The sequence below is a fragment of the Natator depressus genome, chromosome 2 (assembly GCF_965152275.1).
Source record: "Natator depressus isolate rNatDep1 chromosome 2, rNatDep2.hap1, whole genome shotgun sequence".
Taxonomy (NCBI): domain Eukaryota; kingdom Metazoa; phylum Chordata; order Testudines; family Cheloniidae; genus Natator; species Natator depressus.
Genome location: NC_134235.1, coordinates 48,129,074 through 48,146,261, shown reverse-complemented (window position 1 = coordinate 48,146,261; position 17,188 = coordinate 48,129,074). Strand labels below are relative to the sequence as shown.

The following is a 17,188-nucleotide window of genomic DNA, read 5'->3' as shown; positions in this document are numbered from 1 at the left end:
TATTAACAAGATTTTTTTAATAAAACTGTACAAACAGAGTATTCAGTATCTGCCATCCATTGATCTTTGTCAGTAAATTTTGCTTTCGAAACTCAGATATTTTATTATGCGTTACAACTGAGATAATAAGCTTGCAGCTGCATCCACGTCAGCTGGTTCACCTTCCAGGTGCTTGGAAACCTGAAAATTGAAAGGGAAAAAAAAAATTACATAAAGGAGCTGAGGTTGTATAAAAAGCTTCATTGATGGAAGATATAAAGCTAACAAATACTTGCTGTCTGAATAGCTTGGTGTACTGGACTGCAAGACATCCTACATTTCTTATACCTTATTCACTTTATGGGAATATGTGATTTGCTAGACTAGATGGACCAGTGGTCAATACCCAATGCTTCAGAGGAAGACCAAAACAATCCGTGCCCATACCATACATGGCCAAAATGGAGATAAGCTTGAATGCTCTAGTCAACAAAATCTAAAATTGTGAAGGAGATTATTACTGCACAGAGACTACCACGCTGTCTAACTTGTTCCAGGGAGATGGCCTGAATTATTACTAGAGCTCCAGAAAGAGAGAATATTTTGATGAGGAAGCTGCAATTGGAGCAGAGGTCGGGCTGATGTTTTTACAAAAAAAAAGTTAATATTTTCCTATTGACACTCATCAAATGGTTCAGCCAGGAGATCCAGGATGTCTTGCAAAAGCAACCACCTTTATTTTCTATGCCTATTCGTGTTAACCCTTAACTCGATGAATCAAGGTTTCCAGTTGAAAATCTATTTTATTAATTTTTAAAGCTCACCAGTAAAAGAATCAACTAAAACATCCAGATATTAAATGAAAAATCTATTCTGGCAACAATCTAGTGATGCTCAACTATTTCCTCTCTTCTGACTAAGAAGGGAGTTTGCCCCCTCAGAAGAACTGCTAAGGTTGCTTGCAGACTTGACACCTCTTCATGATGGGGTCACAACTATTTTTTTTTTCCTTCAGTCAAGACCTAAAAACTTATTAAAATTAAACCTTAACTTTGGAATCATTCTAACCTGAGGTTGCTGCTACCCTCCCAACCAAAGATGCATTAAATAGGACTCAAAATTATTACCCGCTGCCTCTTTTGAGATTTTGATGAAATGCCTTTTGATAGTTGTTTGACTTCTTTCTGTACTTCAGTAAATGCTTTATTTACTGTTCTAACTTTTTCATCGTTCACAATGTTTATCTTTAGAGGAGAAAAAAATGCACAAGTTAGTCAAAGGCAGAAAGAGATCTTAATATGATGCTAAGACTTATTCATAGCCTATTATATATATTTATAATGGTTCTACCTTTTAAAAATTGCTTGGAGTGGGGCACATTCTTTAAATTATATTTTAATTGTACTACTGTTGAATGTGTAAATATTAAAGATAGTGAATTTTTAATAGAACTTCCATATAAATGGGTCACTAGCAAAGAAATCTAATGAATAGGTCAAACCTAACTTGTTTATATTGGGGATAAAAGGGGAAGAAAGATTTCCTTCTGGAAATGGAACACGTAACAGAAAAATAGTTCAGACAAACTAGCCCACCTTCAGTTTATTTTAGCCAATATGAAGAGGCACCCAGTCCAGACAGGTTCCTTATTTCTATCAGCAGGTACCTGTAATTTGTAGTTGCTCATCTCATCTTGACCTGATCTAATGGGCCACTTTTCTGTAACAGCATTCTCAAATCTGTTTTATTATTATATACGAAATACTATATAAAATGGAGATTTGGCTCCACCTATAGATATTCCTGAGTATAAACTCACTGCTATTGTTTCTCACTGAAAGTTATCTTTGTATCTGAATAACCTCCTCAGGTGCCAGTGACACAAAACATTTTCCCTTTGAGTCACTGTTTATTTCCATAGCTTTGGTAACATTCCAACTTTCTACTGAGTGATTTGTTCTCTTTTGTCTGTAACTTTCAGGAAAGTTAAGAGGTCTTTCCTTAAACACCCTCCTCAGAAAAAAAAAAAGTGATTACAATTGGCTTAGCTATACGTTTTCCAACAGTTTGAAAATACGTACTGGAAAAATTTCTTTGTTACTTTATTAGATTCTTAACAGTTTAATTCTGTGGCAGATTATGCAGTTCAGGACTGACACAAGTTTTGGGAAAACAAAGCCAAGTAATGTGGTGGCTAACAAGTCTAGTGCATCACCTGAACAGTACAGTTTTGTCTAATTTTAGAATGAAAGCTCATTAAACCAGGGATTACATCTTAAGTCTTGTTCATTGCCATGTTCCCCAGTAATCAATAGCATGCTGCAAAACCACTTTCAGAATAACCATCTCCAAGATAAAGCTGTATGAAAGCCTTGTATTGGGTGTATATAGAACAGTTTTGTGGACTGGCCTTCAAGATTTCAGCACTCATTAAGGTAATACCATTACATTTAGAAATCATACTCCCACCTAGAAACTTCTGGTACTTACCAATGAAACAAGTAACAGCAAGAATTGGTTTTAAAAAAAAAAGGGTTCTCAAAAAATCTTTCTGCAAAAATTTTCATTTACCTAGATCCAATTTTCTTGTTTTGAAATAAATTTCCAACCAGCTCTAGTAACAAAGATTACAGTAACCGAGATTATTTCTGTCAGGTTTTCTGTTTAACAGTGCTTGGTATGTAATCAGTTTTACTGTTTACCCAGTAACTCTTCTGCCTTTTGGTTTTTCTAGGTCTTGCAGCAATAAAGGCAAGGGTTTTTTTAGTTTTTTGTTTTTTTAAAGAAAAAATGGCAAAACCACAAAAATGGGCAGTAAGACTTAGAGGCAAAGGGTAGTCCCCAAAGTTCTTAAAAAACCAACAATCCACCCTAGATTTCAAGTTGACTGTTCTAGTGTAAATGTCTACTTCTTTTGATATTTTCTTCTTGTTTGTTTCAAGCAGCTTTGTCAATGGAGTTCCTATCAACCAGTATTAATTCAGAATATCCACATATAATCTTGGCCTCTTCTATTCTAGCCTGATTGATGAATCAGGAAAGGGATAGTGTTTGCTTTTAGTCATCTCTCTCCATGCTCATTAATGTTTTATACAGTAGGACAACTGAAGGCTTTTTGCCTCTGCTCTGTGGGTGATGGCCCTACACATTCACTGTTCATTTTGGTCAATTTCAGTCATATGATTTTAAAAATAATTTCATTATTTCAGCTATTTAAATCTGAAATTTCATGGTGGTGTAACTGTAGGGGTCCTGACCCAACAAGGAGTTGTGTGTGCAGGGACGATGTTGCAAGGTTATTGTAGGGAGTTAGCAGTACTGCTGTGCTTGCTTCTGCACTGCTGCTGGCAGTGGCGCTGCCTTCAGAGCTGGGCAGCTGGAGAGCAGTGGGTGCTAGCCAGGAGCCCAGCTGTGATGGCGAAGTCACCGCCAACAGCAGCACAGAAGTAAGGATGGCATGGTATGGTATTGCCACCCTTAGTTCTGCGCTGCTGCCTTTAGAGCTGGGCCCTCAGTCAGGAGCTGCCACTCTCTGGCCACCCAGCTCTGAAGGCAGCGCAGAAGTAAGGGTGACAATACTGTGACATCCTTAAAATAACCTTGAGATTCCCCTGCAACTCCCTTTTAGGTCAGGATACCCAATTTGAGAAACGCTGATCTCGCCCATGAAATCTGTATAATATAGGGTAAAAGCACACAAAAAACCAGATTTCACAGTCCATGATGCATTTTTTTGTGGCTGTGAATTTGGTAGGGCCCTACCCAGGGTATAGGTCGGGTTGGTTTTTTTGTTTTGTTTTGACTAAACTATGCTTGGAGGAGATTTCTAAAAGAACATATGAAGACAAAAATGTTTGCACAGGTTGATTACTGCGGCCACACTAACCTTCTTCAGACTTGTTGTGACAGGTTTAGCTTTATTCTTGGCCTTCAGGGATTTGGTGTTGGCCAGGCGGAACACGCTCTTCGGCTTTGACCCTTTGGCTTTGTTCTTGCCCATGGCCTAGAAGGGGGTAAGACAACGAAGTTCACCTTGTAAGTATGTGGCGGTATGGGCCGGAGCACGTGCCAGCTTCTTCACCGGTAAAATCGGTTTCTGGGCCTGCTACCCCAGGGAGGAAAAGCACTGGCGGGGGTTTGTTTAAAACTGAATCAGGCCGGCCCCCAAGAGGCTTGCCCCAGAGGACGGGTAGCTCAGACGAAAGGAGGCTGGGGGTCCCCACGCCGATCGGCCGGGTGCGGTCTGGCGCCAGCTGGGCGGCGCTGCGAGCCCGGCTGCCATCTCGCTGGGCCCAGCCCCCTGCAGGTCCTGCCCGCCGGTAACTCTCGGGAAAGGGCGGCGGCGGCGGAGGCTTCGTTTCCCCCCGGACGCGAGAAACAGGCGGGGTCGAGCCGGAATCCCCCCCGCAGCTAGATGCGCTGCCGGGCGCGGAGCAAACACTCGCCTTCAGCCAGAGCCGGGCTGCCACATGGCAGCTCCCCGCTTCCTCAGTAAGACCAACCGGCCCCGCCGCCCGCCCTGGCCCAGGGACATGCGCTCCCCCCGCTCCGGGCCGCGCCCCAGCCGGCGCACGAGGGGCTCCCCTCCCCGGCCCCGCGCCCGGGCGCGTGCCCACCCCTAGCGCACTCACCGCAGCGGCGGCCGCCGGATCTCCCAGGGGGCGGCTGCGCGAGCGCCCCTGCGTCATCACAGGCGCGCTCCCGGGAATTTCCCCCGCCCCGGAGGCGGGAAACCCCGATCCTGAGGCCCCGCCCCCGGAGCCGCCCCGGCGTTCCCAGACCGCGGCTGGACGACGGGGCCCGGCCGCCCGGGGCGAGCCTGGCGCTCACGGGGGGACTCCGCCGCTGCGTGCTGCGCATTTCCACGTGCCCGGGGCGGCCTTACCAGCCAGGCAGGGGCCCTGCTCCTTCCCCCGCGGGGGCTGGGAGGAAACAGCGAGGCTGCTCTGTCACCGGCGTGAGCCCGGTGCCCAGCGGGCACAAAGCCGCGCGTGCCGGTGGGGCGGGAGGGCTAACGGAGGCTAGACAACGCGGCAGAAGGCAATCAGTGGCTCGCTCGGGCCCAGTCCCGAGGTTATGAAGAAGGCTCCCTGCCGACATACCGGGAGCAACCGCGAGGGGGCGCCGTTCCCCCGCGTGTGTTTGAACTTGGGGGTGCTATCGCCCCGCTGTTGTTAACACCTTCCTTGAATTACACACCAACAGCTGGGCAGGCGGCGTCTCACAACATAGTTCTGCCAGGTTTCAGAGCAGCAGCCGTGTTAGTCTGGATCCGTAAAAGGAAAAGGAGGACTTGTGGCACTTCAGAGAGTAACAAATTTAATTAGAGCTTAAGCTTTCGTGAGCTACAGCTCACTTCGTGGGCTGCAACATCGGATGCATCCGATGAAGTGAGCTGTAGCTCACGAAAGCTTATGCTCTAATAAATTTGTTAGTCTCTAAGGTGCCACAAGTCCTCCTGTTCTTTTAACATATTTTTGGTGACCTCAGAGTGCAGCCACCAACTCTTCCTGGTGGCCACTCTGAGAATTTTTTCCTGAAATACTTAATTAACTTTAGGAAAAACAAATAAACATGCACATATACATGTCCAGATCATTGTAATGTATTTATGTAGGGGTGGTTGTTGGTTTTTTTTTTTTGAAGACTCAAATAAAAATAATGTACTGTGGTCTCTGTTCTTTACTGGACCTAAACAGAATAGAAACAAAAATAAGGTGCTTTGCATGTTTTGATTTTTTTTTTTTTTTTTTAGATTGCTAGTTAGTAAGTCACCAGTGCTACTGTGAAAAGTGATATCACTTTTCACAGCAGACTTACGCAGCCCTGTTATGTCGAGGGACAAATTAAGCCCTGGATGAGAAGGTGGATAAGGAGGCAGGGAAGCCAGGGGTAAGGGGGGTTTGGAGGAGGCAGTAGGGTCATGGTGATGGCGGCGGGTGAATCCAGGAATGGAGCTCCAAACCCTGTGGCTGGTGGACAGAGCCCACTGCCACATGGCCAGAGCCTGCCGCCCACCACCTCAGGGCGGAAACTTGAGCCATATTGCCCCGGGAAGGTGGGGAACTCACACTGGTTGCCTGCTCCTACAGTGTTTGTGGCTCCGGAAGGGGGTAGGGACCAACCCCTGCAGGCAGCCCCAGGAGAGGAGCCACTGCTTTGCCCCCCTGCTCCTCATCACAGCCCAGGTGGCTGTGGCTGCAAGAAAAGTCCCTGGTGGCCGCACGCAGCCACAGTGGCCGCATTTGAGAAACGCTGACCTAGAGGCACCCCCTGAGAGCAATCAGCCACCCAGCTGTGCCCAGCAATTAGCAAGCCCACGGTAACAAACAGTGCTTGCCTATTGGCTTGATCCAGCATCCAGGTGTTAAATATTATTTCTATGGTGCCATCTGCCTTCTTGCCCATTCTGCAACCATGCTTGCTTTTAGAAATATTTGAATTGAAATGCAGGACACCTCCCTGCCTAATTGGTTCAATTCTCATGCCTTTTGCTACTTCCTAGATGAAACGTTTTATATTTAAGAATGTTATTAATCAAAGTGAGGAAAAATTTTACAAAGGTACATGTCTGTTTTGAAATGAAACCTCACATAGGGCTAAAAAAGACGCTGAGATTGTGGGATGCTGAGCTCTCTCAAGTCCCACTGCAATCAGCGTTTGATGTTTTGCAGGCTCAGGCCCTCATTTTCAGTGTATGTTTTTCAAAAATAAATGTCTTCCTCTTGAAGACTGTTAAAAACATTATCAGCAATACCCACATGTCATGTGTGATCTGATTTTGTTCTCCGCTCCCATTTCCCATCCTGTACTAATCACCTGTTCTAGCTATGTGTACAACTAAGTGCATGAACAGGAATTTTCCGCTTGCTTAAAATATTAATCTTACTTCAGTAGTGTGAACATAAGGCCAATTTTACAGGGTGCTGAGAACTACCTGGCACCCAGCATCGCTCAGCTCCCATTGATCTCAACAGAAGTTGGGTGTTTACATCACCTCTCAGGATTGGGCCATATTTCTGGGCCTAATCTCAGCTCATTTATGCAGCTATGGTGGCTGTAAAACTTCTAGGCGAAGATGATGTGCAATGCTTCTAGTAGCAAATCAGCTGTGTTGTGTGGTGTAAAAAGCAATTCTATATTCAGTAGTAGCCTGCAGAACCACATGTATACGCACTTAACAAAGGGAGTGGTGAGGGTTGGACAAGCTAGAAAATGGCAGGACCTGGGTAGAGAGTGGACATATCTCTGCTCTGCCCTCCTTATTCTCCACCTGTAGCTGTGCTTAGCAACTGAGCAGTTAGTTACTCCTTGAAAAAGTTTGTCTGTGGTAAAGGAAGCAGAATGTTCTACAATGACTCCTTCCACAGAGTGCCACCTCTTTAACAGACAGCATTTGGCAGAGAGGTGCCATACAACAATAGGGTTTCTGTTGTAATGTAAGCTCTTCAGGCCTGAGATCTTCTAATTTTTATAGGTTTCAGCGTAGCAGCCGCGTTAGTCTGTATCCGCAAAAAGAAAAGGAGGACTTGTGGCACCTTAGACACTAACAAATTTATTTGAGCATAAGCTTTCGTGAGCTACACCTCAATTCATCGGATGCATTCCGATGAAGTGAGCTGTAGCTCACGAAAGCTTATGCTCAAATAAATTTGTTAGTCTCTAAGGTGCCACAAGTCCTCCTTTTCTTTTTTCTAATTTTTATGTTATTGTAAAGTTCCTAGCACACTTTTAGGTGCTGTAAAACAGATGATCTCTGAAAAAAACAGCTTAGCACAGGCACATCCATGCTATTACAACCCACGGTGACTGTCCACTACCATTGCTGGTGAAGCCTCTCTCAGTCTTCATATCATAATAGTAGTCCTACTGTGCGGATAATGGGGCCAGAGCTCAGGCTAATGCCTCTGCTAATAGTCCTGGGCTTGATTCTGCAATCCTCACCCACTCAATACTCCTATTGACGCCTATTAATGGGAATTTTATGTGAGAATAGCTGGTGTTCATAATATATATAGCTTGGAGAGCATGTATTTGTTCTCCATCACTGTGGAAAAACAACAGAGACATCACAAGTCATTTGGAAATACCAAATAAGAAAATGATGAACGAATATTTTGCAGAGTAAAAAAACAGATAACATTATAGATGCATTTAATTTTAAAAAAGAGTGTAATATCATCAAACTGTTTTGTTCTGCTCACCATAGGTACAAAAAGCAAGTCTTTTTCAGTGTCACAAACGCTTTGTTCATTAGAGAAGAACTACAGCTTTTCCTACCGTAAAAAGAAGTAGAAGGTTGCTTTTCAAACACAAGGCAACCCTGCAAAGACACACGTGCTTAACTTTGTGCACTGTGAGCAGTCATATGGTCACACAGTGTGTAAAGGTTAGCAGCACACATGAAATTGTTTGCAGGATACAGGCCCCAATGAGTAACTTAAAGGGATGCCATCAACTTGGAAATCTCACTTCCATCTGAAAATTTTGTACCTATCGTTGTTACAGATAACCCCTTGAGCTGCTATAACTGAAAGATTTTTAAAAAGCAACACAAAACATTTTCTCCCATTTGCATTTGGCAGCACTTTGTTTACTCAGGACATCAGCTTGAGGGTTTTCTGATTATGCTACACATCAGAGAATCAAGTGGTTCTTTTAAATTGCATATAATCTGTGGCTCTTATTTTTCAGTCTATACTTACGTAAATATTGGAAAATTCAGCTTTCTACTTGAATCATGGATAGCTATGGAAAGTAATGTGCTTAACTACAAGGTTAATACTAATTTATAAAAATACTTTCTTGGTTTCCTTTGGGTTGCTTGTTTGGAACCACATTCCTTCTTGAATCCAGTTAAAAATATTCATCTTTAGTACTTATCCTAGTACAAGATCATCTTCAAGGGATCTCTCTGCAGTAAATCAGGTAAACAAAACCAGCAAGAGAAAAGAAATGGAGTAGCATATAAATAAATAGTATGCATAATTCATTAACTAAATAGAGCAAATGTAGAACTCAGAGTCGTTAGTAAAATATGTGCACTTTGTTGTACATTGGAAAGAAGTCATTTAATCTTCAGGAGTAGGTTTAGGCTTCATTTGTTTTCTAATTTTTTGTACTATATGTGAAATGTTCCCATAAAACTTGATGTCTAGACAATAATTGTATTTCGTTTTAAAAATTATTACAATGAAGACAGGAAACAAAATATAAGAAATGCTTACTTTTAGGGCCAGATTTTCAGTATTGCACATGTACTGTTGCAGGAACTGTTTGTGCAAATGACATTTAGCCACTGAATTGGTAATTTGTGCATATCATTACCACAGTTATGTGCTCATATGTGTGTGCACAGCCAAGTGTACCCTCAGAAAGCAAAGAAAAATAACCCCTATTTAAAAACAAACAAAACCACAGCTCATGCCTTTTAAACCAATTTCATTATATTTAAGCCTAACTCATGATTTGTAATCCTTTGTTTGGCAATAGCAAGACAGACACAGATTCAAACGTATCCCTCCATGCACACATACACAATAGATAATGTGTTATAAGCAAAGAACTCCCTTACCCCAACTATAAAACAATCAGTTTTTCCCCACTACAGGCCTGGAAAAGAAGAAAGAAAGAGAGATTATTGTTAAATACTTGGGACGTTAATAAATAGGGCAGCAGCAGCTACCACCAGACCCCTATGAGGGCTAACAGGGATCTAGGGTTAGCACAGCTGTGTCCCTAACAGCCTCTCCAGAGCAGCGGCTGGGCTATTGACCTGCCTAACAAACCTAGTGTAGACTCCAAAGCCTGTGTCTTGGCTGAGTATGGCAGGCTGCTGGTTCCTAATCTCTGCAGCCTCTGGGATTTGGTTAGCCCCTGGCTCTGCCTGTGGCTAGACCTGTTACTTTTTGAATAGGATTGTCACCCATCAAGTTAGCATATATGGCTGTCCCTACCGCTATGATCATTGTCATGAGCGAGCCCTGGCCCGACCCTCCCATGAGCAGGGCTGCATGCCTATGCTGACCATGAAGCTGTGCTCTGCAGTGTGTGAGCTAATCTTCCTCCTGCCAAGGCCTGGTCTTGGTGTCAGCAGCACCCCGTCCCACTTATCTCCACTAGCAAAGAGCCCTTCCCTCTCTATTCTGTGGCTCTGCACTGTCATGGCCAGTGGGGGGAAGGGAGCCTTCTACCCCCTGCAGACTGAACCGAGCCATCCTTTTTAGGTGACAGATCTGAGGAACTGTCCAAGATTGAGGTATCGTTAGAAGAGGTATTGGAACAAATTGATAAATTAAACAGTAATAAGTCACCAGGACAAGATGCTATTCACCCAAGAGTTCTGAAGGAACTCAGAAACGAAATAGTAGAACTACTAACTGTAGTCTGTAACCTATCATTTAAATCAGCTTCTGTGCCAGATGGCTGGAGGATAGCGAATGTGATGCCAATTTTTAAAAAGGGCTCCAGAGGTGATCCTGGCAATTACAGGCCTGTAAGCCTGACTTCAGTACCGGGCAAACTGGTTGAAACTATAATAAAGAATAATATTGTTAGACATATAGATGAACAGAATTTGTTGAGGAAGAGTCAACATGGTTTTAGTAAAGGGAAATCATGCCTCACCAATCTACTAGAATTCTTTGAGGGGGTCAACAAGCATGCAGACCAAGGGGATCCAGTGGATACAGTGTACTTAGATTTTCAGAAAGCCTTTGACAAAGTACCTCACCAAAGGCTCTTAAGTAAAGTCAGCTGCCACGAGATTAGAGGGAAGATGCTCTCATGGATTGGTAACTGGTTAAAAAATAAGAAACAGAGGGTAGGTATAAATGGTCAGTTTTCAGAATGGAAAGAAGTAAATAGTGGTGTCCCCCAGGGGTCTGTTCTGGGACCAGTCCTATTCAACATATTCATAAATGATCTGGAAAAAGGGGTAAACAGTGAGATGGCAAAATTTGCAGATGATACAAAATTACTAAAGATAGTTAAGACCCAGGCAGGATGCTGAGCACGGTCAGATGCCATTTACCCCCTTGCAACACTGGACAACAAGCAAACATCCTCTGTTAAAAATGTCACTATTAATAAACAACACCGATGGGAGCAGCAAAGTTTGGATCCAGCTCTGGACTCTTCACAATCTTGGCCTTTTTCAGGTCCAGGGTTTGGGTTCAGGCCCATCCCTGATGTACAGGAACATAAATGACCCCATCGGGGGTTGGGATCGCAGTCTTGGCTGTTGCTACTGGAGTAATGTTACCTGCTCTAGGTGACTCCGCGCTGGAGGGGGCCAGGTCCCCCAGCTGGCGGAAGGCGGGAATTACAAGCGGCGCCCGGCCGCCCCTGGGGCTCAACCAGACTTTATCAGCCCCTGCGCATCTGGGCGCCGCCTGCCTCCTTCAGAGCGCCCTGTGCCTTGCTCCAGACAGCCAGACGTTCTGCTCCTCTCGCCAGCAAGCGGGGACGTGGGTGGCCATGCTGCACTGGGGATACGACGAGCACAACGGTGAGTGGGGACAGCTCCTGCGGGGCGAGCCCAGGTGAGAGGAGCACAACCTTGGCTCAGCAGCAGCAAGGGTTGCCCCAGAGTTTGCTCCAACTTTTCGCCCTCTCCAGTGAGGGGGCTGCCCGCCGGGTGCAGGAGGCTGAGTGCGGGCGCTGGGAGCTGAAGGGGGCGAGGCTGCGGTTGAGAGCAGGGGAGATTTGGCGCCCGAGCTGAGTTAGCAGGTTGAACAGCTTTTCCCCGCTGGAGCTGGTACTGCCCCAGGAATGGTCCTTGGGTCCTTCGCTCTTCTGGTTATTAGCACCGACCTGAGCAAACCGGGTGTCACGCTAGGGAGCCCCTGCAGGAGGCAACGCAACCTGGGAGAGTCTCTTTCAGCCCAGGTGAGTGAGGTGGACCCTGCCCATTTCCACAGAGGGGGCATCCTGGTGCCAGGCAGTGTCAACACTGCAGCAGAACCTTTGGGTCAAAGATTAGGCTTTGAAGTGGGACTTAGGCAGGTTATTTTTTTCTTAGCACAGCCAAATAGTTCCGCATTAGAACAGTTTTGCTCTTGGGAGATAAGGGTTTTATCCCCGGATAAGAAATATTGTCCTATTATCAAGCTCTGTAATAGCTGTTAGTGGAAATATACCAACCGGCTTTAATTAGAATAGTTTTTCTTGCTAATGGCAATGTGTTTGCACTTGGAAGTATATATTTATCAGCTAAATGGTAAACAATTTAATAAATATTCTGTAAGAATTTGATTCCCCCTCCTTTTATTTTTGCAGCATTAATTTTTTTTTCTCCTGTTTAGCACTGCTAAGCGAGTGCTTGTAAAGGAAATGTTAGCTCCCCACAGCCTGTTTTTGCTTCTACATCTATCAATCAGTCAATCAATCATATTTGTAATGAGCGTGGTATCAAAGCACCAAAATTCTAAGAGCCAGAATCTGCCATCTTTTCTGGAGTTGAGCCATGCCTTACTCTCTGAATATCTCCACTAAAATCAATGGGACTACTTGTGGAGGAGGCATAGCAGAATATGGCCTTACATTATAAAAAGAAAAAACTACCTTGTACAGTGATTCAGTGACAGTAACTATTTCTTTCATATAAGAAGAGTTACCCAGATGATGCACTGCCAGATTGTGGGTGGCTGCTGGTTGTCAAAAGTAGATACAGGGACAGTGAAAATGTACTTGCGCTCTTAGAGGACTTTAAACTTGGAAAACGACTTTGGCAGCTGCTGTGTTTGTAAGACAGTTTAGCTGGATGGAGTATAACTCAAAGGAATATGCACCAGGCTGAGCTGCATCTGTAGATAAATTACAGAACATTGAAAGTTGGAGAGCTGTGTTTTAGTGTACACTGTGATCCATGAGAAAGTTGTATTGGTTAATGGCTAAGTAATATAATTGTTCCTACAAAACTATTCAAGCATATTCCTGTTAGAATGATGTTTGTTTAATTTGCATATGGACAGTCAACATCAGCTGTATTTTAAATGGTTGAGTTAATGGTAGCTATTGTATTAAGGAATTTCTTACTGACTTCAGCTAAGTTCTGCTCTCCCAGTTACACAGATGTAAATCCCAAATACTTCCAGGATTTACACCTTTGTAAGTAAGAGCAGAATTTGACCTATTTCTACTCACCACTGGTGTGTGGGCAAGTGATTTTTTTCAAACATTTTCAGATTTCCCTCAATCTTCTCATTCTTTTTTGAACTCTCAGGATTATTTATTTGTTCTTAGTCTTGGGGGATGATTTTCCTCTCATCTATAATGGCAAACAACTTCAGTGGAGTTACTCCTGATTGACACAAGTGTAAGTGAAAGGAGAATTCAAGATTTTATTTTCAGTGGGTTCATGAAGAGAGGCAGCCCTAATAAAATAAAACTTAAAAAACCTGAAATTGTTCCATTGCTACACAGGTAGCTAAATGAGAAATGTAAATGTGTAGCTATATGGTGACTACGTCTTTTATAGATTGGGAGTCCGGAGGAATAGCTATGCAAGTCTCTGCCTTCTTTCTCTACCTCTCTGTTTTCACTGTACTTGTGAGGATATACTTTTCAGAATGGTTGGGTGATGTTGAAATGAGGCAATGCTGAAATGATTAGATTTGTTCTTTATTGTTATACATTATACTCTATCCTGTCCCTCTCCCCTCCCCAGATTGAATAATGTATGACAACACCTTCTTGATGGAGCACAACACCTGAAAAACAAGGATTCTGGGCCCCACCTGCAGGTCCAGATAAGATACCCTCCCTCTCCTTTCTCTCCACCCTCCCAGTTTCTGGGAAAGGGGAGGGTGTTGGAATTTCTATCAGTTTTCTGCCCCTGGACCCTGTGGAGGCCCCAATCTCTCATATCAGGCTCTGCTTGGTGACTGATAAACTTGAAACTCCACACACCCCTTAATCCCACCAATATTCTCTCTCTTCTCCCCCTTGGGAGCCCCCAGCTGTTGCTAGACAGGCAGATCTTCATTAGTCAATCCATTCAGCCTCGGTGGAGGTGGTATCTACTCTCTACTCCTCCCTAGCAACATTTCTTTTTTGTTCCTCATGTTTTTATGATTCTCCATTGCCTGTCTCTGCTCTTGCTCAGAGCTTTGTCAAGCAGCAGAAATATGAAATTGATGTGATTCTTGACGCTTTCACTGCTCTACATGATTCCCAGTGTGTTCTATAAACGGACTAGTCTTAACTTCATTCTGCCAATGCAGTTGTGTCTTTCTGATTCTGCAGAGAGACAGCTTTAGTGTCTTTGCTGCTCTTCAAATAGCAGTGTGCTGCTCTTGGCAAAGCTGCTACTTGAAGAGCAGTAAAGATACTAAAGCTGATTCCCTGCAGATTCAGGAAGGTAAAACTGCAATACTTTATATTCAGTTCACATTTTCAATGTTATCTTTGCAACCATAAAGATGAAAGCTTTTTTTTTTTAATGAAAGTTTATGTCCGCACAAATTGATGATTTAGGTGCCACCTGCCAGAGAAAGCTTTCTGCTTTCTGCTTGTCACTGGTAAGAGAGCAAGTGAAATTTTTAAAGCATTACACTACATTTGTGTGTGTATGTCCCCGTGTATAAATAGATAGATATAGAGATACACTATACTCATTGGTATGCTATATAGCTACAGATATACACTATATTCACTGGTTCCAATTGGATGAAATGATCAGTGCAGATTGTCCAATGCATTTATATCACCAATACTAAGTGTGTTACTTTGTCACCACACTAATCTTTGCTTTGTTCTTGTAAGTGCTCCTATTTCACATGATATAGGCATCGGATATAGGGAGGCACAGCAGTGACACTTTGAGAATTGGCCACCATGTGGAATAGGGCTCAGTCCTATAAGGTGCTTAGCACCTCCTATGAAGAGATGGGTGCTCTCAACACTTGACAGGATAGGGCCGTTAATGACAAATGGGGAATGGTTACCTTTAGTATGCTATTTCTCTAATAAGGAATTTGAAAAATGCTTGTATGTGTACTGTGTATGACTGTAAAGAAATTATAAAGCTGTTGCAACTACTTTAGGATTAAAGTGTTTTTGTGGTCACTGATAAAAATGAAACTGTTGTGGATAAAGTAATAAGAGTGTTGGAGTTTCTCAGGGCATACCTCTGCCCCCATAGGTAGGTTAATTTCAGTGTCTTGTTTGAGAAGTACACACTGAACTCTGCATTGCCAATGATTATTTTATTTAGCACTAGCAGTCTTGTGAAATAATATTTTCTTAGAGCACTGTGATGTGCTAGTGACCTTAACTTCAATTTAAGGTTTTTGTGTGGGATAAATCCATGCTATAGTTGCTCTTTATAAATAATCAAAGATGTAATCGAACAACAAACCAACAACCTTACTCCGTATAAAAGAAGCCAGTCCACAAACTGAATATCCTCAACTCAGCTCCTGCAAAACACTAATTCATGTCTACAAATATAAATCTACACCCTCACCTGAACCCTGACCCCCAAATGCATATGGTATCTCTGATAGTCAGATCCCAAACTATTTAGGGTTTTATAGGTGAAAGCCACTACTTTTAATGCCACCTGAAAATCAGCAGCCAGCCAGAGGAGATTTTGGAGGACTGGTATCATGTGCTCATTATGACAAGCTGCTCTCTTCACGAGAATCAGTTTCCAAGTTGATACAGGGTGTAGCCCTATGTGGAATGGATTGCAATAGCCTAATCTTGAAGTGACAAACACATGAGTGACGTATAGTGAGCTCTGCCTCCAAGATAAAGGAATGCAATCTTCAGATGGAGGGAAAAATATTTTGGTCACTGTTGCTATATGATCATTTAACTGTCCCTGGGATTCTTAACAAAATACTTTCTAGGATCTCTCTGGCAGGGCTTGTCTACACTTACAGTGCTGCACTGGTGCAGCTGCACTGCTGTAGCACTTAGAGAAGATACTAGCTACGCCAACATGAGAGCTTCTCCCATTGCTGTAGTTAATCCACCTCCCTGAGAGGCAGTAGCTATGTCGATGGGAGAAGCCCACCTGTCGACATAGCGCTGTCTACACTGGGGATTAGGTCAGTATAACTGTGTCACTCGGGGTGCAGATTTTCCACACCCCTGAGCAACATAGTTATACCGACATAAGTTCCTTGTGTAGACCACGCCCAAGCTTCAGAAAAGAATGAAATAACTGAAAGGTAGTCCCATCTACTTGCACTCGGGGCTGCGTGGTTTTGTACATATCTGATAGATCCAGTAATATCATCATGGACACCTGCAATGAATTCCTGGCCCCAGTGAAGTCAATGGGAGTTGACACTTACTTTAATAGAGACAGGATATCACCTCATATTTTTTACATTGGTAAGAGATCAGTGATCAGTACTAGTAGTGCAGTCCCATTACCATAACAAGATCTGAAGTCAGATTGACAAGAGTCAAGGAGATCTGAGTCCTCCTTGCGTACTCTGAGAATTGTCTCATTACAACCTTATCCATAATCTTAACCAAAACTGGAAAATTAGATACTGTGCAATATCTGGCTAGACTGTCAGTGTCAAGTGATAGTTTCTTGAGCCACTGTTACACATTTTTCCTTTAGAGCACTCAACATTTGGCCCTTCCTTAAGTATAGACAATCTCCACCAGCAAAGGATACAGTATTTTCCTGCTAACTTTCACCAGAAAGAAAAGACATGTGTCCAAAGAACAGGTTTTGGAGCAAAGTTCTCTCAGTATAACCAGAAATGTAACAAAATAAATTAGTATATCAGTTAGAGATTGCTTTGAGTTTCTTAGGCAAGTCATGTGGGCATTTTGTGAAAGTGTGTATCAACTTTCCTTTAAGGAAGTGCATTCAACATTAGAATGGGGGAAGCAAACAACATTTTCCTGGCTCAATGGAGGCATATAGGTCACAGATCAAATTCAGCAGTGATTAACAATTCATTAAATCCCATTGATTTTAAATAGGGTTGCACAGAGTGTAGGTCAGCACTGAATTTGGCCATAATGTATATATTCCACCAATTAGAATGATTCCATTTTAGCCAATCAGACACAATATCTGTGCTTGGTATGTGAACTATAATAACCAGTTATGTAACAGAGGTCCCAGAGTGGCAACAGTATCAGATTAAATATATTGGTATATTGTAAACCATATTTTAACAAAATTGTATAAATAAAAGTTAAAGACTAAAACATTTTGACCTTCTGGCCAGAT

General features: G+C 43.2%; 2 protein-coding genes across 5 annotated transcripts in view; one reads left to right on the top strand and one right to left on the bottom strand.

Annotated features, from left to right (window-relative positions):
• Window positions 1-21: 21 nt before the first annotated feature.
• RBIS (ribosomal biogenesis factor) lies at window positions 22-4,765 on the bottom strand. 2 transcript variants are annotated; one of them, XM_074944158.1, is made up of 4 exons: window positions 4,611-4,765; window positions 3,866-3,982; window positions 1,107-1,223; window positions 22-180 (listed from the first exon to the last, which is right to left on the bottom strand). In XM_074944158.1, exons 1-4 carry the CDS (start codon window positions 4,665-4,667, stop codon window positions 112-114), a joined length of 360 nt encoding a protein of 119 aa, XP_074800259.1. In that variant the 5' UTR covers window positions 4,668-4,765; the 3' UTR covers window positions 22-111. The 2 variants fall into 2 exon arrangements, with proteins under 2 accessions (XP_074800259.1, XP_074800260.1); XM_074944159.1 differs by lacking the exon at window positions 4,611-4,765 and adding an exon at window positions 4,425-4,555.
• Window positions 4,766-11,214: 6,449 nt separating this feature from the next.
• LOC141982257 (carbonic anhydrase 13-like) overlaps window positions 11,215-17,188 on the top strand; it is a 33,968-nt gene continuing 27,994 nt past the window's right edge. For all 3 annotated transcript variants that reach the window (XM_074944154.1, XM_074944155.1, XM_074944153.1), the window contains exon 1: window positions 11,215-11,488. In XM_074944154.1, coding sequence (XP_074800255.1) covers window positions 11,236-11,488 — 253 coding nt within the window. In that variant the 5' untranslated portion in view covers window positions 11,215-11,235. The remainder of the gene's footprint in view (window positions 11,489-17,188) is intronic.

What these genes read in the sequence shown, in the direction of transcription:
- RBIS (XM_074944158.1), bottom strand. Translation starts at nt 4,667, where the DNA reads ATGACGCAGGGGCGCTCGCGCAGCCGCCCCCTGGGAGATCCGGCGGCC. An exon ending in TCACAACAAGTCTGAAGAAG is followed by an intron (nt 1,224 to 3,865) that starts GTTAGTGTGGCC and finishes TCTCCTCTAAAG; the next exon opens with ATAAACATTGTGAACGATGA. An exon ending in AATCTCAAAAGAGGCAGCGG is followed by an intron (nt 181 to 1,106) that starts GTAATAATTTTG and finishes TTCAATTTTCAG; the next exon opens with GTTTCCAAGCACCTGGAAGG.